The 23568-nt window shown below is 45.5% G+C and overlaps 1 protein-coding gene across 6 annotated transcripts in view; it reads right to left on the bottom strand.

Annotated features, from left to right (window-relative positions):
• Positions 1-23568, bottom strand: part of LOC142590650 (uncharacterized) — a 95702-nt gene that overhangs the window by 30419 nt on the left and 41715 nt on the right. For 3 of the 6 annotated variants that reach the window (XM_075703026.1, XM_075703025.1, XM_075703030.1), the window contains exons 3-4: positions 19478-19726; positions 14958-15227 (exon numbers count right to left, since the gene is read on the bottom strand). In XM_075703026.1, coding sequence (XP_075559141.1) covers positions 14958-15227; positions 19478-19726 — 519 coding nt within the window. The remainder of the gene's footprint in view (positions 1-14957; positions 15228-19477; positions 19727-23568) is intronic. The other 3 variants (XM_075703029.1, XM_075703028.1, XM_075703027.1) reach the window with 2 other exon arrangements.

The following is a 23568-nucleotide window of genomic DNA, read 5'->3' as shown; positions in this document are numbered from 1 at the left end:
ATTACCCCTGTCCCGCGCCAACAGATTCCAAATAGCACCCGCGAATTTCTTAATTTCATCGCTCCACCTAGTCTTGTGCCGTCCTCGACTGCGTTTCCCTTCTCTTGGAACCCATTCTGTAACCCTAATGGTCCAACGGTCTAATGGTCCAAGAGTGGGCAAGGCGGACCATCGACAAGCATGTGGTTCACCGTTCTGCTACCTCGTGTAGGTGCTTGCTCGTGGCCTGGCCGGATCAACGATACTACAACTGCCACAGCCTGACCAGTCTTCAAGAAATGCAATCGACCATCCCTATCTACGACGAAACTTCGCCACGTGCACTTGGACCACAACTAGAACACCAATGCAACGTCACTGCTTCCGTGATGCCAATCCTTCACTGTTTTGGGACGCGTCACTTGAGGCGCCACCTATTCTTCACGTGACGTCGACGCGTCAGTGTATAAAGGAGCAGCTCCAGACGTATACTTTCAGTGGGCACGGCGGACCATCGACAAGCATGTGGCTTAAACCGTTCTGTTACCTCGTGCAGGTTAGTAACTGCTATAGTACGATGAGAAGTGATTGTCGCGGTCTTTTGGTCTTGCCGTGCCCCCTACGGTGTGCTTCTATTGTCCATGATGTGTACTGCGTGTGCTTGCTGCTAATGTGCGGCGACATTGAGTTAAATCCCGGCCCCACTGACGGTAGTGGGGCTTCTATCGAATCCATGCTGAAAGAGTTGCTGTCTGGCCAGAACAAGTTGACAGCCGACGTGACTGCGCTCAGGGAGCAACAGAATAAGGTGGAAAACGTTATAGCTGATTGGGGAGCCAGATTTATTGAATTAGAAAAACGAGCCTCGCATATAGATGACCTTGAGCGTACAGTGAAATCACTGCAGGCAAAGTTGACTGATCTGGAGGATAGGAGCAGGAGATCCAATCTGGTAGTCTTTGGCATTCCGGAGGATGCCGGCGAAACTGAGCCTATTCTTAAAAATAAAGTTCTTGATGAGGTGTTCTCTGCAAAGCTTGCTGTTCCTTGCAAATCCGTCGGCCGAATTCATCGTATTGGTAGCAAAGGTAACAAGAGACCAGTCATCATTTACTTCCAGGATTTTACCGAAAAACAGATTGTCTTAAAAAGTGCGTACAAATTAAAGGGTAGTCGAATATTGATTCAAAACGATTACTCGTGCAGCACACTAAGAAGACGTCAACTCTTGTGGGATAGTGCTAAAATTGAAAGAGAACAAGGCAAGAAAGTTCGCTTAATTAACGATAAGATGCGTGTTAACAATGAGCTTTTCGCATGGGATGACAGTAAGAACTTGAGGATCAAAACTGACGGCCATGTAAATACTTTGAAAAATAACTGACTTGCCTCCGCTTACACTTCCCCTGGCGCTAAAGAACTGAGAATTTTAAACATTAACGCCCGCAGTGTCGTTAATAAATCGGAAAGCCTTGAGGCAACTATCATGGGTTACAATCCCCATGTGGTTGTGATAACAGAAACGTGGCTGCATGACAATATTGAAGATGCTGTTGTGTTTCCCCCATCTTATCGAGCATATCGCCGTGACAGGTGTACTAGAGGGGGCGGGGTGGCGGTTTTGGTAAAAGAAACTATATCCGCTACTCTGCTATGTCAGGCCGGTAACTTGGAATCTGTTACAATAAAGCTTACTTGCTGGGATAAATCATTCTTGCTATTTGCAGTTTATCGAGCACCTGACTCGCCCCCAGTTTTTGCACACATGGTTTCAGTCACAAGTGATAAAACACTACTTATAGGCGACTTTAACCTACCAGATATTGATAGGGACAAAAAGTTTCTCTGCATCGGGATTAATTCGCATTTGGGTTAGTTGCATGACATCATTCTGTGTCACAATCTACAACAGGTTGTGAGACAGCCAACGCGCACCTATGGTACATCAGCAACCATAATTGATCTCGTTTTTGTTAGTCGTTCATTAGAAAACTTTTTTGTCTCGGTTGAGCCTGGAATTTCTGATCATAGTCTGGTATATTTTTCTTGTTCTTTGGAAGTGCTTAACACCAAAAAAATTAAAACAACCACTGTTAAAGATTTTTCTCGTGCCAGAGACGAAAGTGTCTTGGATTATCTTGAAGGATGCCTTGATAACTTTCACACTAACAATGTTACTGTGCTTTGGGATAAATTTAAAGAAATTATCACTCACTGCCTTAGCAACTTTATTCCTAATAAAACTAAAAAAACTTCCAAGACTACTCCCTGGATAACGAGAAACATCTTGCACCTTAAAAGAAAAGTTAACCACTTGAGACGACGATGTGCCTCACATGTTTCAATTCACGAAATCCAAAATAAGCTCAACCAAGAAGTACGGCAAGCTAAGCGCCGGTATTTTCACCACACATTGCCAAATATTATTTAAGCGGCACCCCAAAAATTTTAGGCTTTTTTTAAGCGCAAAAACCAAACCAATTGACCAAATTGTTCACGAGAGCCATGTCATTGTCGAAAAACAACGTATCTTGCAGCACTTCAATAATTATTTTCAGAGTGTTTTTTCAAATTTCGATGGTGTTATAAACCTTAACCGCATGTCAGGTAACTCGACCTCTGATATTGTTTCGCAACCTGGTGTTGTGTCGATGCTGCTGAACCTCAAAACTAAATCATCTCCAGGACCAGACAACATACCGAACGCGTTTTTGCGCAGATATGCTGAAGCGTTAGCCCCTTTTCTTGTTGTTATCTTCCGTTCTTCGTTATCTTCTGCTAATCTTCCTACAGACTGGCTAACTGCACGTGTCATTCCCATACCGAAAAAAGGTGACAAAACTCTAGTAACTAGTTATCGTCCAATATCATTAACTTCATCATGTTGCAAGTTAATCGAACATATTATAGCTAATGAAATAACCAAATTCCTAAGTGACAACAACGTACTGTCCCCACATCAGCATGGTTTCCGGAAGGGTTTCTCTACTGTAACACAATTAACCACAATTATTCACAACTTTGCAAGTGCTCTTGACAAGTAAAGCCAAACTGACGTAATATTTTTAGACTTTAAGAAAGCGTTTGACCTTGTTCCTCACAATAAACTTATAGAAAAACTACAGTCAATAGACCTTCCAGCCTATATTATTAACTGGGTGGCGGCTTATCTTTCTAATCGCAAGCAGTTTGTTTCAATTGATAATTACTCTTCTAACAAACTTTCAGTAACCTCTGGAGTAGCTCAAGGTAGCGTGCTAGGACCATTACTATTTCTAATATACATAAACGACATCACTAACGAAATTTCTCATCCTGTTCAAGTTAGACTATTTGCTGATGATTGTGTGTTGTTTAACGAGGTTACTTGCCACGAAGATCAATTAATGCTTAGCTCGGACCTTCAAAATATTCTTTCCTGGTGCAGTCGGTGGGGCATGGAATTGAATAGAGAAAAGACTGTTTACATGTCCATAACAAAAAAAAATAAATAAAATGTCGTTTGTCTATAACCTCGACTCTGAACCGCTCACCAAAGTCAGCCAGTATAAATATCTTGGAATCACAATAACCAGTGACCTCAGCTGGAATAGCCACATTTCTAACGTATGTAACTCGTCTTTCAGGAAGCTTTGTCTCCTCAGGCACAAACTAAAACACGCTCCCTCTGGTACTGGATTACTGGCTTACACTTCACTCATCCGACCGAAACTAGAATATGCATGCATTGTGTGGGATACCTATAAGAAAATTAACATTAACGCTTTAGAGATGGTCCAACGTAAAGCTGTCAGGTTTATTTTTTCTAAATATCGACTGAGTGACTCTCCTACTAGCCTAATGAAACAACATAATATTCAAATGCTACAAATACGCAGTAAAATACAACGACTGAAGTTTCTTTTCTTGCTTAAAAACAACTGTTTGTCTCTCGACCCACAGGCTTATGTTAAACCACGTACAGCGCGCCGAACACGGCATCGTCACGCTGATTCTTTAACACCTTATAACACCCGAACTAACCTCTTTATGTTTTCCTTCTTCCCGCGCACTGTAACAGATTGGAACAGCCTGCCATTATCACAATTGATAAACACAGATTCTATTGAATGCATGTGTCTTGAATACTAGCGGTATTGCCATGTCGGCAAGCCTTGTTACTGTTTCCCTCCCCCCCCCCCCTTTTTTCTTAAACGTGAATTTTGTTTGATACTTTCCTGATCTTCCTTGTTCTATTATTCTCAGTATATTGCAATGGTCGCTCGTTCAACTTCTGCTGTTTTTTTTTTCCCTCTCTTGATAGCGGTTGCAAGTGCTCATATATGCGTGTGATACTGTTCTAATATTTGTCAAGTTGTCTTCCTTCAGTGTACCTTCTCTTAATCTTATTAGTCGTCGCCTTCACTTTAGTTTTCTTCTGATATTTTCTTCTGATATTTACATATGTTGCATTGCTTTTGTATTTCTTTTTCATGTGTGCATGTGTATGTATATATATACGTACATATGTAAATATTTATGTATTCTGCCCCTCCTGCTTGGGCCCTCATTTGAGCCTGCAATATTGTATAAATAAATAACCGGCGCATTACATGACCTGCCCAGCTCCATTTTTTTCTCTTTATGTCAATCAGAATATCATCTATACCAGTTTGCTCTCCGAGCCAAACCACTCTCTTTCTGTCTCTTAAAGTTATGGCTAGCAATCTTCGTTCCATTGCTCTTTGCACGGTGGAATAAGTAATGGTACATTTGCTTTATAGTTAAAACTTAGTGCTCAGAACCCCCATTTACAGCAAAAGCTCGTTCATACGTTCTGGAGAAAATCACGAGAAAAACCGTACTAGCCGGGAAACCTACGATCCGAAGTAATTAAACAAATTTGACAGACTCAACTGTTACAGACATCTTACGTAATGCGAAGCATCACGCGGATCGTTGCGGCACGAGACGTGTTTTGTTGTTCTCCCATTGCGTGGTATTGTAAGAGGGCAACGGAAAACCGAGACGAAATTGAGCTGGTGAGCGATGCCGGATGCCACTGAAGCGAAACGTGATGGCCACATCGTGCCGCCTGCAGCAGGGAACGGTGATGCATTAGGATCATCGCCTACTAAAGACATGCAGTACGCTACCAATGGCACTACCCAGCATGCGCTGTAAAACAGATAGGTGAAGATGCTTATCACAATAGGCTCAGCGGCGATGGCTGTGAATGCGGCATGCGACGACCCGGGTGGAGATTTGCTGGTACCGGAATAAGAAACTGTACACGCAGTCGTTTTCATGTGAGACTGGCGGCTATATTTGTGCTGTTCTCGATAGAGAACGCCTTGTGCCTTTTCTCATTTATATGGGATCCAGTGGTTGGAAAACGTATACAATTGCAGTCTGCATGAGGGAATGGCGGCCCGTTTCGGTTATGGCCTGTTAAAAGCATGCGCTACACTTCCAATGGCACGACACGTTGTGAAACAGATAGGTAAAGATGCTTATTTGCAATAGCATTGGTGGCGACAGCTGTGAATGCTGCATGCAACGACCTTGGAGAAGATTTGCTGGTGCCAAAATGAGAAACTGAGTGCGCGCTGGCATTTTCACGTGAGACGAGTGGGTGAGTATTGCGGGGAAGCTGCCACGGTGGGCAGTTATATACTGTTCTCGATTGCGCGCCTTGTAGTCTCTTGTTTGCATAAGATCTAGCAGCTGGAAAACTTCGTACGATCGCAGTTTGGCGATGAACTGAACATTAGTTCCGAAGAATTGCATTTTCCAGGAACGTATAAACCGCTAAGAAATGAACATAACTTAATGGGTCATCTTTTTTATTTTTGATTGCGAACGTTGGTGCCACGAAAACGTACACAGCAGGAACATATCAATGAGGTTCTACTGTAGTTATTTCATAGTGGTGCACTCAAGCTCAGAGCGGTCGAAGGTACGCTCACCTTCATCTTGAAAGCACAAACTACATCTGATGGAGTTGTGGTCACATGGCTGCTAAAGCCTCTGTTGTTGGCAAAGTATCTGCCACAACGGCAGTTAGGCATGTGCAAGTTGTGTACATTCACCAAGCTTGTTTACAACAGAAGCTACACTGGCATGTCTCTGCTTCTGGGCTCCGAATACTGCAGTAAAACCTTGGTAATTTGAAGTCCACCAGACCGCAAAAAATCTTGAAATTAAATGTATTTTTGAATTACTCGAAAAGTATAAAGCTCTGAAAAAGAAGGATCGAACTGCGTGACACAAGCATGCTATGTTTGCTTCTCATGTAGCAGGAATACTTGAAGTAATTATTGATGCTGGATTGCTTGGTAATAGTTTGCTGCACCAACAGCCATGGGGTGGTGTAAGGTCGCTCTGATTGTTCGTGTTCTTAAGTGTCACGAATCGGCCACGTGCTTTGTGTATAGAGAGGGGGTTCACTTCCCCCCATGTCAGCCGGGCAACAGTTGCTGTGTTATGTGGGGTCACAGGCACCGCTCAATGTTGGGTGACGCGTCGTGGCAGGCGCCAGGAGGGCAAGTGACGATTCCGGAAAGTCGGTATTGTGCGCATGGTGCCGGCAGTCCGCCGACAGTCACACGAGTCCACACAGACCAGCCTTGAAAGGGACCGCTGTACATGGTATTGTGGATCTGGCTTCCGAGTACCTGACTAATTGGAGGCGCCGCCGAGGTTAAGAAGGGCTTAGCAACTTTGACCCCATGCCGCATGTTCTGAGCAGGGATCTATTCTTCTACGTGTCCGGAACGAAATCGCCAGCCTTGTTGTAGGGTGCGACTGCCGATGTGGTGTCGAAGGCCAGCTTACAGTGCACGCTGTAGGGATGCGGTGTACACGTGAAGAGTGCATTCGGACGGCGGCGTCTTGGAAACACGCACTCGGAGAACTTTGTCTTGTAGACAATACGTTTGAAGGACAAGGAGGGCCATCAGTCCCCCACGCGGACATACTTTGAGTACAGCTGCACTACGTGGTGTCGATGCCCCTGCTTCCGAGACATTTGCGGCCTAGAGACGCCCTTGGGATTTGAGGCGGCCTAGCGATAACTTGTTCAGGCCTGGCGTGTTTTGCTAAGTGCGTCACGAACTACGGAGAAATGAGAGGGCAACGGAGTTTTAGGGAAAGAAGGAACAGAGCTTTGTTTTCCAATATGCTTATTTTTCAGAGTAAGCCCATCCCTGTGGGTTGTGGCTTAACAAACGGTTGACTCTGATTGGCAACTGAACCTGTGGGACGGGCCAACAGCCCTACCGCCTTTTTTTTTCTTTGTATATTTGGGCTATAAAAATCGGGACGACATGCTGTCCCTCAGACTTGGCTGAAATCAGGATTGCTGATAGATCAGTGAGCCTCCGTACTATGTACGTTAAAACGAGTCTGGGCTCTAACAGTCATTGAGACAGTGGAAGAGTGAGACTTTGTTTCTCAATTGTTCAAGTTTGTAATGTATTTGTTTTACCTGCCATGTATATAGAAAAGTTTACCTATAAATATTTCTTGTACATCTGATCTCATCGCTCCCTGCCTGCGTTTGATCAACAACTGCCGATCATCGTCCGAGAAGCTTCAAGTTCCAGCGGTGAAGCGAGGACAGAGAACGAACGAAACTTTACTGGTGGTATTACTGGCCCATCAATTTCAGAGATACTTTCATTTGCACGGGAACTTGAGAGAATGAGAGCTGGATGCATCAAAGTATAGGGCAGACAGTGTTCTTGGCACTGTGCAAAGATACCAAGCTTGGCTGCACCAGTGCCAGAAATGCTGCTCGGGAAGCGTCAACAAATAATGAAGCCAAGGAACACATAAGGGAAACTATTTCTAGTTATTAATTTAAGTGCAGAAATGATATGCTAAAGGAAAATGAAACTGGATGAAGAAACTAATTGTCTAATTTTCATCCAGTTTCATTTTTCTTTATCATATCATTTTTACATGTCAATTTCAGAACTACAATGAATTTCCGCCACGTTTTGTTTGCTTTCATTATCTGTTGGCTTCATGTGCTCATAACAAAGTGTTGTCAATATATTGCTACGGAAAAGTATTTCCAATGATGAAGAGGTGAGCAGTAAGAAGACGACAACGATTGGAGGCTAGCGCGAGCTGTTGCCTCTTGGCCAAGTGCGGCGCATTACATTGTAAATACACTTGTATATAGCTTTTCATCTGTGTCTTCTTACGTAACATATCTGGTGGAGGTGGACGTTCTCTGTACCTCGTCACGGAGCTTCGCAGCGGACGGTACATCGAGCCTTCTTTCATAGCTCCCGGCGATGACAACTCGACTCAGCTGCCTCCGACACCTGCTGCCACTTCGACGACCTCCATCACTCTCCCTGCTCCTCATGATCCTGGCATATTCTCGGGCAAAGATGGGGAAGACGTCGAGGACTGGATCAGCCTGTACGAACACGTCAGCCGCAATAACCGGCGGGACCCTACTATCATGCTCGCCAACATAGTCTTTTACCTCGGTGGCACACCTCGAGTTTCGTTTCGGACGCACGAAGATGAGCTCACCAGTTGGGATTCGCTCAAGCAAAAGCTCCGAGACTTGTTCGGCAACCCCTATGGTCACTAACTGGCCACGCGGAAGGCGCCTTCCGGCCGTGTGCAGACGTCAACAGAGCCCTATGTCACGTACATTCAGGACGTCTTGGCTCTGTGCCGCAAAGTTGACGCACACTTGATTGAGTCCAACAAGGTTTCCCACATCCTCAAAGGCATTGCCTATGACACCTTCAACTTCCTCGTATTCAACAACGTCGCGAAGGTGGATGCAGTTATGAAAGAGTGCCGCCGCCTGGAACTCGCTAAAAGCCGACGTATCGGCCAGCAGTTTGCCCAAGACCCCAGCAACATCTTCCTGTGCCGATGCTCCTCATCCCAACAGCACTGGCGATATTACCAGAATCGTCCGGCATGAGATTGAGGCCACCTATCCGGCTGCCTTTGACTCCAGCCCCATTAACGCACCTGCAGTCACAGTTTCCCTGATCCAGGCAGTTGTCCTCCAGGAGTTCGAAAACATGGGTCTTCACACCATCTGCTCGGCCCATCGCCCCGATACCCACTTGGCTTATTCGATTCCGCCCTGTCCCACATCTCCTTACCCACGTTTCCGCAGCCCCTCTGAATGGCACACTGCTGACGACAAGCCTATTTGTTTTCACTGCCTTCGAATCGGGCACATTTGTCGGCACTGTCGCAGTCGCTGGACTTCCCTGACCCGGTATGCTTATACTGCCTACTCTCGCCCCTCAGGTGGCCCTTCTCGTCCCTATTCCGCACGCTCCGATAATGCCGCCACTGATTCTCCTACGCCGAACCGCCCCTATGCTCGTTAACCTTCGCCCCAACGACAACAATCTCGCCCTCCCCAGCCACGTCGCTCCTTTTCACCGACTCCTTTGGACGCTGCTCCCAGCCGGAAAACTAGATGATGCAGCGCCTCGAGGTGATGCTGCATTGCTCCCTACGCCGCCAAATCCTCCACTGACGTTGCCCACTCATCTGAACCTTTTTGACGTGCAAGTCGATGGTGTTTCTGTATCTGCTTTCATAGACACTGGGGCGCATTTGTCGATAATGAGTGCTGACCTACACAACCGGATGAGGAAAATAATCCCGCCCGCCCCGACTCCTGTTGTCCATGTCGCCGATGGCGGAACAGCCCCTGTAATTGGTATGTGTGCCGCCCGCGTCTCCTTCGCCGATCGCTCCACTATCGTGCTATTCACACTCATCGCCCACTGTCTCCATGACATCATCCTCTGCTTAGACTTCCTCTCCGCACATTCTGCTCTCATCGATTGTTCCGCCAGTACTCTCCGCTTTGACCTGCCTGTTCTGGATCCAGCTGAACCACACCCCAGTCGCCTCAGTTCTGCCAACTTCGCTTGCCACCTTTGGCAATGACTTACGTTGACTCACCAAACCACTCAAACCCACCAGTGCCCGATGGTCACTACATCGCAGCTCCTGTGCAAGACGTCCTACTTACACACGGGATCACAGTACCTCATACCGTTTTATTTATTAGGGTGAATTGCGTCTGCCTGCCAGTGGTCAATTTTGGCTTGACGACACAAGTGCTGCCACGCAGGATGTCTCTGGCTCAGCTTTGCTCATTCGAGGATCACTCAATAGCATCTATTGCAGTAGTCGACAATTCAGCTGATCCTCCTCTACCATCGCAGTCGGCAACTTGTACCATCGCCGACTTACAGAAAATTATTGCGCGTGACATGCCGTCCGAGCACGCTCGTGAGCTCTACCGCGTTCTGTTTTCCTACCTCGATATTTTTTACTTTAACGATCGTCCTTTGGCCCAAACTACAGCTGTTAAACATCGTATTATTACCGGTGATGCCCCTCCTATTCATCGCCACCCGTATCGAGTGTCACCAGCTGAGTGTCAAGTTATTCACGCAGAAGTTTGCAAAATGCTTACTAAGAACATCATAGAACCGTCATGTAGTCCCTGGGCGTCACCTGCTGTACTGGCAAAAAACGATGGCCCATGGCGCTTTTGCATGGCTTATCGGCACCTTAACAGGGTTACCAGAAAGGACGTGTATCCCCTACCTCAGATTGACGACGCCCTTGACTGCCTCCACGGTGCTCGCTACGTCTCCTCTATTGACCTCCGCTCCGGTTACTGGCAGATTGCCATGGACGATTTCGACCGCGAGAAGACTGCTTTTGTAACACCCGACAGTCTTTATCAATCCAAAGTGATGCCGTTCGGTCTATGTAACGCTCCTACCACTTTTGAACGCATGATGGACTCCCTTCTTCACAGTTTCAAATGGTCTACGTGCCTGTGCTACTTGGACAACGTTATAGTATTCTCCCCAATGTTCACTAGGCACCTCGAGAGCCTCTCGGCAGTCCTGGATGTTTTTCGTCGAGCCGGTCTGCAACTCAACACATCGGAGTGCTAATTCGGCCGTCGCCAGATTACCGTCATTGGGCATCTCGTTGACGCAAACGGAGTGCAACCGGACCCAGGCAAGATCCATGCTGTTACACACTTCCCTGTTCCGAAGTGTGTCAAGGATGTACGCAGCTTCATCGGCCTTTGTTCGCACTTCCGCCGTTTCATGAAAAATTTCGTGGCCATAGCACGACCACTAACCAAGCTTTTGAAAAAAGACACCCCTTTCCAGTGGGGCGATAACGAGGCCTCTGCATTCTCGCATCTAATCGACCTTCTCACAACGTCTCCCGTTCTGGCCCATTTCGATCGTTTTGCGCCTACCGAAGTCCGTACTGATGCCAGCAGTCACAGAACTGGTGCAGTACTGGCACAACGTCAGGGCGGCAACGACCGTGTTATCGCTTAGGCCAGCAGGCTCCTCTCACCCTCTGAGCGCTACTATTCCATCACTGAGTGTGTGTGTCTGGTCCTAGTTTGGGCGGTTGCGAAGTTCCGCCCATACTTATAGACCCTTTTCATGCTTACAAACATAGTTCCCAGAAGACTTCCGGTTAAACAGTCCGGAGAAACGTAAGTTACAATAACCTAAAAATTTATAGAACCTTACATCTGGTACCAGTTTTGTTGCAGTGTAGGAGTGTTTGACAAGTGAATTGCAGTGTTAAATGCAACAAAAAACGCGTATACATGAGCTCGACATACGGCGCACGTCTTTTATATCTGAAAACATCAAGAATATGTGCCGCACGCACTGCTGCCCCACCGCGGATGAAAATGTCTATATGGCCGACCCTTTTCCGTTGTAACCGACCATCACGCGCTTTGCTGGTTATGCTCACTGAAAGATCTCACAGGAAGACTTGGTCGCTGGGCCTTACGCCTCCAAGAATATTCGTATACTGTAACCTACAAATCTGGCCGACTACACAAGGACGCTGAATGCCTGTCTCGTTACCCAGTAGACGAGCCTGACGACGCCGACAGTAGTACCACCAATGGCATTTTCTCTGTGTCTGCCTTCGCTAACATCGCTGATGAGCAGTACCGAGACCTATCGCTGCGAGTACTCATCGAGCGTCTGCGCTCTACACCTACCGACGCATCCGTTCGCCGATATGTCCTCCAGGGCGGCATTCTGTACCGAAGGAACTTCCTCCCTGATGGCCTTGATCTTCTTTTTGTCGTGCCAAAACATCTACGACAGACTGTGCTCTTTGAGATGCATGACACACCCACTGCAGGACATCTGGGGGTAACCCGCACGTGCGACCGCGTCCGCCGCCGCTTCTATTGGCCTGGTCTCGCTCGCTCCGTCCGACGCTATGTTGCTGCCTGTGATCCCTGCCAGCGTCGGAAAACACCTCAGGTGCTACCTTCCGGTTATTTACAGCCGATCACCGTCCCTGTGGAACCGTTCTTTCGTGTTGGATTAGACCTCCTCGGTCCATTTCCCACGTCATCCTCTGGGAACAAATGGGTAGCCGTCGCAACTGATTACGCCACCCGATACGCTACCACGCCGGCTCTCCCTACCAATTGCGCCACTGACGTCGCGGACTTTCTCTTGCGTGACATTGTCTTACTTCATGGCGCCCCGCGACAGCTGCTTACTGACCGTAGTCATACCTTCCTCTCGAAAGTTATCGCCGACATTGTGCGTTCCTGCTCCACTCAACACAAGCTGACTACCTCATACCATCCTCAAACCAATGGCCTGACAGAGCGGTTAAACCGTACTGTTACCGATATGCTGTCCAAGTACGTTTCCAAGGACCACCATGACTGGGACATTGCCCTTCCTTAAGTCACATTTGCTTATAATTCTTTTCGGCACGACACCGCCAGATTTTCTCCATTTTATCTACTCTACGGTCGCGAACCGACCTTGCCCCTTGAAACGGCACTTCCTCTAGCTGCGATCTCAACAAGCGAGTATGCGCATGACGCCATCGCCCTCGCCGAACATGCACGCCAGCTTGCCCGTGCTCGATTGACGGACTCGCAAACCACTCAGCAGCGTCAGTACAACGCCCGCCACCGTGATGTACAGTTTTCGCCTGGTGTGCTCGTGCTCCTGTGGTCACCCTCTCGTCACGTCGGACTTTCAGAAAGGCTCCTTTCGCTATATACAGGGCCCTGCTGCGTGCTGCGCCAGGTGACACCTGTGACGTACAAAATTGCTCCTGTGAGCTCAACCTCGTTATCTACTCTGGCATCTAGTGATGTCGTGCACATTTGTAGGCTCAAGGCCTACTACACTGCTTCCGAGTCCGGCCTTTAGTCGCTCCGGGACGACGCTTTTGGCACCGGGGATAGTGCTATACGAAATAGTATTTCCAATGACGAAGAGGGGAGCAGTAAGAAGACGACGACGATTGGAGGCTAGCACGAGCTGTTGCCTCTTGGCCAAGTGCGGCGTATTACGTTGTAAATATACTTGTATATAGCTTTTCATCGGCGTCTTCTTACGTAACAATATTATAGGAGAAAAACAATAGCATTTGTGTGCAGTTGTTTTTTATATTTACCATTGCTACTTTTGAGACAAAGCACGTTTATATAAGTGAACCAAGTTTGTGGAATGGACATTCTGGCAAGTGTCAAGTGCAACTTGTGAGTGACACTAACGCCAAAAAGAACTCACTTAAGAGCAACTGTCAGGATAGATAAGCATAAACGAAGAAAGAAGATGAGAAAGAGGGAGTGAAGCGAGCGTGTGGAGCCACCATCTTGGAGAAGGGGGCATGTGCAGAGAAGGACGTGGTGGCCGGGGCGCAGCGTTCCAGGAGAAGACGGCCGGAGATCGCCTCTCTGGGTCCTGCCCCAGTACCTAGGCGATGCATCGACGTCCCGCCTGAGTACCAGGCTCGGCGAGCAGATGACCGATGTTCCCGAAACTACCGCTGACCTGGACCTACCTGCCAGGACACGTCAGCGTTTACGCCGCTGAACGTAGATGCGCGGAGGCTGGCTGCAGCCAGTCACCGTCACCGAACTAAGCTGGGCCAGCGCGCACCAGGAGCGCCAGCCAGCACGAGCCCCGCTCTGCCGGAGCGCGACAGCTCCTCAGTGACTGTGCCTTCGTCATGTCGGCCGGGGCATCGGTGACGCCGGACAGCAGCGACTGAAGATGACCGGATTGCAATGACGGACCACAGACCGGGGGACGTCGATATCCGGCCCAAACAGAACCGGTACTGTAAGCGCCCCTACTATAGTGTATAGACGATCGCAGCACAGACGTTGGTTAACGCGATAGTGCGAGCATAAAGCATAGCAAGGGAGGACGCAGTCCGTTTGCAATAAGTGGTGAACGTTAACGTATGTTCCTGTTGTTAAAAGTCCATATCGAATTAATCTTGTGTGTGTGTGCTGCACCTTGCGTTCATGTGTGCTTTCTGCCTGTTCAAGCAAGCGTACCAGGCGTTAACGTTTACGTGACAGTAACACTAAACTTGCCCAACCTTCAGCACATAAAACTAACATGTGTAGATGACATGTGTGTATGTATGTAAACTCAAGAGAAAGTGTACTTTTACACTATCGTCTAGCAGCTGGGAAAAGCTGTATGTGGCACACTGCTGTGCACACGTGCAAGCACACACACCTGCACACACCACTGTAGCAAACTACAATGTTATGTGCACTGTATCTACACAAAGTTTAGCCCAAAAGTTAGTCTGTTGTAGCCAGTACTCCACTGTAACCGGATGTATTAAAAGTAGAATTTGTTTTGTTGCAGGGATATTACAGGCAGGCCAAACTACACAAGTAATATAGTCAGTTATATCAAAAGTATATTGCATGGAGACCTGTTTTAATGAACATAGACAGTGCTGCGCCAATAGTGGTTGCTGAAAAAATAATTTCGTGTATCTTGTCTGCATTTTTTCTTAACCTATTGCCTGCATGTATTCCTTTAGAACCCCACTAGGCTCTGGCCAAGGGTATAACGAGTGCTGCCCATTTTAAGTATTGCCCTAAAGAATCTGCAATTAAAAAAGAAAAGCAAGGCTGCGTTCACCTTTCTCTTCAGCTGGCTCCTCCGTTTCTGCATTCAAGGCAACCTCGGATGCATCCAAAGTTCCAGTGGCCTGTGTGCTCTTGGAGGTGTTTTCCACACAGCCTTCCAAAGATGTAGGGCGAGCTCTGATGGAGCACGATGTGGACTTGGCAGCCGCCTCAACTTTGTCCTGCATGACCGCTCGCAGTCGAGCAACTTTGGCCATGACGTGCTGCCTCATGGCAGAGCTTGCTTGCCGTTTGCTCCTGGTACGTTTTCTGCCCTGCGAGACTGGGGCAAAACAATGTCATGAAGGATAACATTACAGAGGCAGAGCACTTAGAAGGAAGCTTCAGCTCAGGCTCAACTTCAACTTCAATGAATGAATGCTAAATGAAAGAATGCTAAATTACTGCGACTCTAGGAAGCAAAATGTTGATTTAGGCTCTCAAATTTCCAAACAAAATTCCAGAAAACTTATGATTTTCAGAAAAATTGAAGCACAAACTTCAAAAATCTGTAACTCCGCACCAAAAACAGATACTATTGGAGTTCTGTAAACTGCATCTTTTGAGCAGACAAATTCATGGTTTACATTTAAGCGTGTACAATACATTAATTTCGTCCACTTTACATGTACTATTAAATGCAGTTGAGTGTTGTAACATCCATTTTTAATGTTAAGCTAGCGTTGTAAACTTTATACACAAGCTTTTTTTTTCAATTCTGCAATTTTCAACAATTTTCATAGAAGACTTGATGGCTTAAACCAGAAATCGCTTACTATAGTCACTAGACTGAAAATGTTTCTAAATTGGTCAGAGTGTTCAGGCTGGTTGTATGGTACCATAGTTTTCTACATAAATTAGTAGAGGGGACTCTGGAGCTGCGATTGCTGGGCTACCATGGGAATGAGTGTTGTAAACAATGTTGCCGATTATCGCACTGTCTTGCAACTGCTGGTGGCGCATGCATGCCATGCTTTGATTTCTTTTCTCTTGTCTCTTCTGTCACCTGAAGCACCGAGAAATTGTCTTCTTGGTGGCTTCAGGTTACACATTATTTATTACTCCTGGTCTTTCCAACTTTCTGGGCAATCATATCTTCTAAACCCATGAAGGAAGTAAACACATAATTGAGAGTTACAATAACTGCAACAAGGTACTGCATCAGAAATGCAATACCATGTTGGAAATTGTCAGTTTCCAAAGTCGCAAGCCAGAAAGAGGAAGTTTAGACAAATCCATGTGCTCGTGCCCCATGCTGGCTGAACCACCATGGTATCAGCATCTGTAAACAATACAGTGCATCAATTCCCTCTAGAAACTTTAGTCGAAAACTGTGTACTGTTCTATGTCTGAAACAACTTATGCCCTTTTTTGCATGCATCAACAAAGCACCGAAAAGTAGGGGTGTGCAAATACTGAAATAACCCCGAGGTGAATAGACTAGTGAACATTCAAATAATTCAATGCGCGAGTCGAACATCTACTATTCAATTTTTAGAATATTCTATATGGAGATCCACGTAGTGCCACACGTTGTGTGAGCCATGGAGCCGCTCGTGCTTGATGCTTCCCAAACGAGCTTTTCACTTCATTAGTGGCGCAAATGGAGCACTGAGAGTACCGCAGGCGAGCCAGCCCCAACTGAAGTGGCATCGGACTTTGTCAGAGCGGACCCTCCCCGACGTCGGCCCGTTGCAAGATTGCATGCAATGGTGCTGTGTCGGCCAGGGCCAGCTATGTTGTTACAAAGTTCGTCCGGTTCCACAGAACCGATTGAAATGATAACGTGACATGGACAGCAGTAACAGCAACAACAGCAGCATGTATTTCGTAAAGCGCAAAAGCATGTGCAAAGATCAGGCTGATTAGTAGCTGCCAATAGGCATGTGGATCGTGTTGAATATGTGGCGACGAACTTCATACCACTTCAGCAACTGCCACCATAACCTGCATGCATGATCTTGGGACTGAAACAATTGATGAGCTACCCGGTGTGGTGCGAACTTTTCATGTCATTCTAGATTTCAGAATCTTTGACAAATCACGTGCTGAACCTGACAATGAAACTGCGCGGACATCACCTGCTCTTTATTTACCATCAGCAGCGATTGAGCCATGTCATGCGCGGTCATTTCGCCTGTCGCACAGATTGGCCTTATGATAAACCACCTGCCGTAAAGTTGGGGCAGAATTTCTGCACATTGGAGAAATATCTGTAACCAAAACATCTTATCCAATAGTGAACGGATTGCTGCAAAACAGGTCCACTATTAAACTGAGAACCTGTTGGTTCAGCACAGATCAACATCACTAATTCGTAGCTTCAGTGGGAAAGAAATACACTTGATTCTGTTCAACAGAAATTCAATTGATAAAAAAAAACATTTTCCAGACTTTCACATACTAGAACCGAGCTGTAACAAGTGCTGGCTTACTAATTCGGTGTTCCGTATAAGAGTAGACCGTACTGTATAGTATTTTGATTTCTATGTACCTAGGTTACCGATAGCATGCTACATTCTTGTTATATAATGCCGGGAGTCTCACAAGCTTGTGCACCACTATGTTTTCTTGCCCAAAAATTTGTAAAATTTTGTGAATAATTTTCCAGTATTCGACACAATATCAATACGAAATGTACTATTCGGTATTAACGTACCCCTATCGAAAAGTTATTTTTTTTATATATCTTTAATACTGAAATTGAGATAGAGCTGGGCTGATGCAATATGACAGCAGACATGCCTCAGTGATCTGCAGGCCAGAAAAAAAGCAACTGCTGTGCAACGAGTATGATAAGCATAATGTGCAAACAAGAGTAGAAGTACTCCTGAAAATACATACATACATTACAAGGAAAACTGAGCGTGATACATAGAACTTGAGCAACTAAGTGGCATGCATGACATGTGGACAAATTTCAAAAATGTAACTAAAAAAAGGTACGTAGGAAGAGGCTTTTTAATTAAGTTAATCTTGTAAACTATACATCTGGAATGCCAGAAGCATCAATCATACTTTAAGTGGTGCCTTGGCAAGCAAGAAAAGTGCAGAACTCTTCTATTACTGGCTACCCAAGTATGTAAATAGCCAAGACATGTCGTGTACGAGGCGCGTACTGCTGCCAAGCTCCTCTCTCGCAGCTCGCCTCTGGACACGCTGCACCTTCTGGTGCCGGCACCCCGAAGTCAGCGCATACCCAGTGGCACATAGACAGCAAGTCAAATCAAAGAGGTTCATTGCAGAGTCACGCATACCCTCTGGCACGTACCCAATTTGCCATCAAAAGAGGTTCACTGAAGAGCAGCAGATACCACGGGGCATTATCCACGTGAAGGGCCCACATTTTAGACTGCACTACTTTTGTAATCGGCCCACATTTTTCGCAAGATAGCTAGATAGCCAAAAAGCAAACTGGTCCGACAATGTCAAAAACGCTATTCATATTAAAATGAAGGATGTACTCGAAGTTCCTGTGCTAGCTCCTAATGATGTCAAGCGATTTGGACAGCGACTGGTTGGGACTTCAGTAGAGTTTCAGTGATGCGATCACGCCTGATACTAATTTTTGGGATGATAAGAATTTTTGAAAAGTTGCAGCCCAAGTTCATTAGCTGATGTCTTGAATTTTGAATGTTGTGAACCGTCTTTTGTGCTGCGGCAGGTGACATGAACGACCCAGTCACCGCACGATCCCTGGCAAAGCCGGCGTGCTGATGTTCTGGTCACATTCATGTTGCCAGGGCACCTAAGCCACTCCCCCTCTGATCTCTCGTGCTTACAGCGATACCAAGATGGTGGCATTGCATCAGCGGAAAACCGCCCGATGAGTGGTGCAACAGCACCTGCCCAAGCCCGATTTCATTCTCAATTTCGAAGATGACGTACTAAAAAGGTGCAAGTGTCTCAAGTTCCCCTGTGCATTTCTTCGTAATATCTTGCCATGAGATACAGCAAGTTCTTACAAATAAAAAAATATATATATAAGATATAAAAAATTTGACCAGGTCACCCCTTGCATCGCCGCGAGCAATTTCACAATTTGTTAGTTCTTAAGTGATATGAATTTCTTGCGCATCCGAAGAGATTCATATCTTCAAGATTCTATTGCCGTTAACAGGTTAGAGCTAAATGAGCATTACTCTGCATGATGAACCAAACATGCTAAACTTCTTTGAAATCTGTAATGACACACCAACATACCAGCACTGTGATTCCAGCAGCACCTCAGGCACATGTGAAAATTGAGGAAAGAACTTTAACCATTTTTCATTTCCACTAATATCCTTTAGCCACCAAACTTGAATCCTTATAACCTTACACTTTTATTCTAAATCTTAAATTTAAATTCTAAATTACTTATAATCTTTATAAACTTGAACCTTATATCTATTAAACACTAAACTTGAATCTTTTTAAATACTTCACCAAACTTGATGAATTAGTGCTGCTCTCACCAATAAACAACTGTAAATGATAGAATCCCCAAATTTTCCATCTGCCTGCCCCCTTTAAAACCAAGACAGCAATCACCTTCTTTCTTAGTCAGCCCTGGGTTTGGACACAAGGAGACCTCAGGTACATTCACTGTTCTCGACGAATTCAGCATGCCGTCTTCAACAGATGAAGGAGCAGCGTGAACCGTACTTGATAAGGACTTTGCAGCTGCCTTGACTTCAGACTGCGTGCCTGGTTCCATCCGAGCTACTTTGGCTGCAACAAGCTGCTCCATCACGGATGGCACAAGATGCTTTTTGCCAAGACAAGTTTTGCCTTGCGAGCCTAGAAAGACAAAGGAGGAGCGTAACAGGGCTACAAATGACCCAAGCTTGCCAAGTGCTCGATGCGTTTGATGTAGCAGCCAACTTTACAACATACCTGCGAGCCCATGTACATTAAAATTTTTAGAAGCTTGGATACGCATTACCGATGGTTGTTGAGAGAGGGGGAGGGAAGACTGTGCATTTTTATTAAAGCTTGCTCTGAACACATGTCTTCTGAGGGATACATCTGCACTTTAATAACCATGCTTTACTTTCAGACACAGCACACAAACTTGGAACAGTTAAGACTGAAAAGCAAGACATCGTTTTCAGTTGGCTATTTCAGCGACTTAGCTGTTGCCAAATTTGCCTGCTTCAGAAACTTGTCTGTATAAACTTCCTCCGAGCAAGTACACTGGGGTTCTTTCACCATCAGAAGACTTCCAACGGAAGAATCAGAGACCGACGAGCGAACCCTTTTGCAGAACAGAATGTATTTTTCATGGAGCTTGACACATTTGTAAAGCGAGCCGAAATTTGTAAACATTACAGGAAATTCAGGGGAGGTGGCAGGTTCGCTACACAAGGTTCAGATTCCTGTCTCACATGCACCAGTGGGTCACATGTCTCTTCATTTTTTCTGAAGGACCACAGCACCAATTTATTATTTCCATCCAGTGACAACTAAGCATGAACCATTGCAGAGGCATGACAGCATTCAAAGCTAAAAGCATCAAATCCATGCACTACCCCTTGCTGCAATGGTAGCTGAAAAACTGAAGTATCCAAGTTCTCTCTAGTAACTTTCGCAGAAAACATTTATGCCATAATACCTATTGATCACTCATATATTTAATGAGAAATTATTTACCTGTGTTAGTAAAATATCCTTCTACAATATCAAAAGAGCCACTGCTATCATCAGGATAAAGCGGAAAGGAAGCAAAAAGGCAGGACACTGCCTTGAAGTCCTTGCACCAGCTCATCATGACATCATAGATTTTAATGGCACCAGCTCAAGCACAGCTAATTATTTATTGACAAAGATAAAGTATGATGTATCATGAAGAAGCCAAAGACTGAAATGAGCAAGTTTCAGGAACATTTACGGATCTACGTGAAACCTACCTGCTATTGAAATTCGCGACTTTACAATCGCGCACTGGCACTTGGGTTACAACGTCAAATTGAAAAATGGAACTTTGAACAGCTTTCTCTTTCAATAATCAACCTATCACCGCAACATTCAAACAAATAAAGTTTTTAAAGAATGCTTTATCAGACTTGCATTTTTTAAGTGTCTCTTTATTGCCCCTACCATGTGGCCACGTGTCCTTTGCTTGCAATGCCTTTTGCTTGCTTCCGCATATGATATGAATTCACGTGCTTTCCTCTCTTCACAAGATACATGCACTCTCAATGTTGGTTACTATACAAGAGTTCTCAGGGTTGCCAATATGAATGCCTAGTTTGACGATCTTTTGTGGGCATAGGTTGCCTAAAAGACTGATTTTGGCTTTGAAGTTCCCTATGTCACTCACTTGAACCTGTCACTGCCATGTGGTAAATATGCAGTGTCGATTTCGGGGCAGATACGAGAGAATTATGTTAGTGTTATGTCACGCCTCTTTGAGGACCCAGATCCATGATATAAACCCCATTCACCACATTGCAAAATGTTCTTCAAGAGCTCGTTCGACACACCCTGTCTCTTCAAGGAACAAAGTGCAACTGGCGGCGGTCTGCACTAGAACACCGTTAGTTGCACTAAATATATATACAGTTAAACCTTGATATAACAAGCTTTCATATAACGAAATTTTCAAAATAATGAAGCATTTAACTTTTATACCTTCTTGTCCATGGAACACCATGTATTTAAAGGTTCAACATAATGAAGTTTGTTTATATAGAATTTCAATTAAATGAAATTTCACTGACACTGCGAAGAAATACCTACACAATAAATGGAAACTTCCGCAGATGCAGATGGTGAAATGGCTGAATTACAAGCGACTGCTTGCGAACAGACCTCTCAAATCACGTGCCGCACAAACCCCAAAGTGGATCAGTGCGATGTTCCACCCAAATTCCAAGTGCCATAAAAAACTTTTGCGCCCCACATGCTGTGTTCTTTGGCTGCGAGTGAAAGTGTGCAAGGGGGAGTCGAGTAAAATGGTGGCTTGATAAAAGCGGTTTTCCAGCACCTTTTCACGCGAGCGAGGGGAATCGAGGTGGGCGGCAAGAGAGCGAGTTCACAGTGATGTGATCAAGCGCACACGAGAGGAGGAGTGGGGAGGAAGTGCGAGCAGCTTGACTTTTATACCCTTTTCTAGCGTGGCCGTGGCAGGAAACGCATGGTTTTCAGCACAGCAGAGCATGTATATACGCTATCTGCACACCTTCTTTTAATAAAGGTAATCTGCCACATGTGAGTGGACATGGCAGCACCGCCGTGACTATGTCACCTGAAGTTCTGCTTCTTGTGCAGGCGTTCTACAGATGTCTTTGCTTTGGATCGTTCACGGTGCTCTTTTTCCACTTGACGGACGTGTCTTCAGGCACAGCGCTCTGCTGCATCTGCACATCGGCGTCAGGATCAACGCACCTTCGACATTAGACACACAAGTTGTACTGCACGTGGATGATACGAGTCACGCCTACCTTTCTCGTGGAGTGAGGTCAACAGATGCCCGTGTGATCACCTGACCGACACCTTTGAAAGGGATGCCGGCTTCATTCACCAGCAGTGGACACGGCAGCACCGCCGCGACTATGTCACCTGAAGTTCTGCTTCTTGTGCAGGCTGGTAAAAGCAAATATGATTTCTGCAGTGATTACATCTGCTTATTAGTGCTGCCGTGTCCACGCACCCTTGGTTGTTGTGTCACTGAATGCTTATCCATAATAAGCCTGCTACTGAAACTTTATGGGGATATCGAAGAAAACCCAGGATCTAGCAATAACATGCTTGAGCAGCTCATACAGTCTCAAAAAGAACTACTTGCGAAAGTGACGGAAATTAGAGATAAGCAAGCAACATCAGAGGCCTCCCTCTAGCAGGTTGACAGTAGACTTCAAGCTACTGAAAAAAAATTGAATCCATAGACGATGTTTATAAGCAACTTTCAGTATTTGACTGTGCTGAGAGTAAATTTGATGGTGAGAGCTGCCTGTTGGCTAAAAGAATTGATACAGAAAATTGCTGAATGCGAAATAACCTTATAATTAGAGAAATCGCTGAAGCAGACAAAGAAACAGATGAAGATCTCATGCACAAATTAAATTCTGACATCTTTGATCAAATACTGAAAGTCAAGTTGAATTCGAATTAACATATTCACAGGCTTGGTAAGAAGACAAATGGAAGAAACAGGCCAGTTATCTTGCGCTTTGCTGATTTCAGGGAAAGGAGGTGCTCATCAGTTGCTCAAAGGTTAAAGAAAAACACATTTCAGCAGTCAAGGAAAAAAAGAGGGGTGCTAGAGTCAAGCTCATCTTTGACAAGTTAAAGATCAATAAAACCGTATATGCTTGGGATGACGAAAGTCAGCCTGTATGCGTGCTCAGATCTTTCGATAAGCAGGGATGCGTGACTTTAACCAAACGGCCTTGCGTGTTTCAAGATCATATATCTTAATGCCAGTAGCATACTGAACAAATTAAACATGTTAGAAAGTATCCTACTCGAGCATTTTATAGGCCTCCCAGCTCTATGATAGCATAATGGGAAAGTTTAGAGCTTTTATGGAAAAATATTCTTGTCAGAAATATAATATATGCTTGATTGGCGACTTTAATTTATCTACAATCCATTGGGTATAGGTGGATCCTGGCTCATGTGAACATCAGACCTGTGAA

Source organism: Dermacentor variabilis, chromosome 8 (assembly GCF_050947875.1).
Source record: "Dermacentor variabilis isolate Ectoservices chromosome 8, ASM5094787v1, whole genome shotgun sequence".
NCBI lineage: Eukaryota > Metazoa > Arthropoda > Arachnida > Ixodida > Ixodidae > Dermacentor > Dermacentor variabilis.
This window is presented reverse-complemented; position numbering and strand designations above follow the sequence as displayed.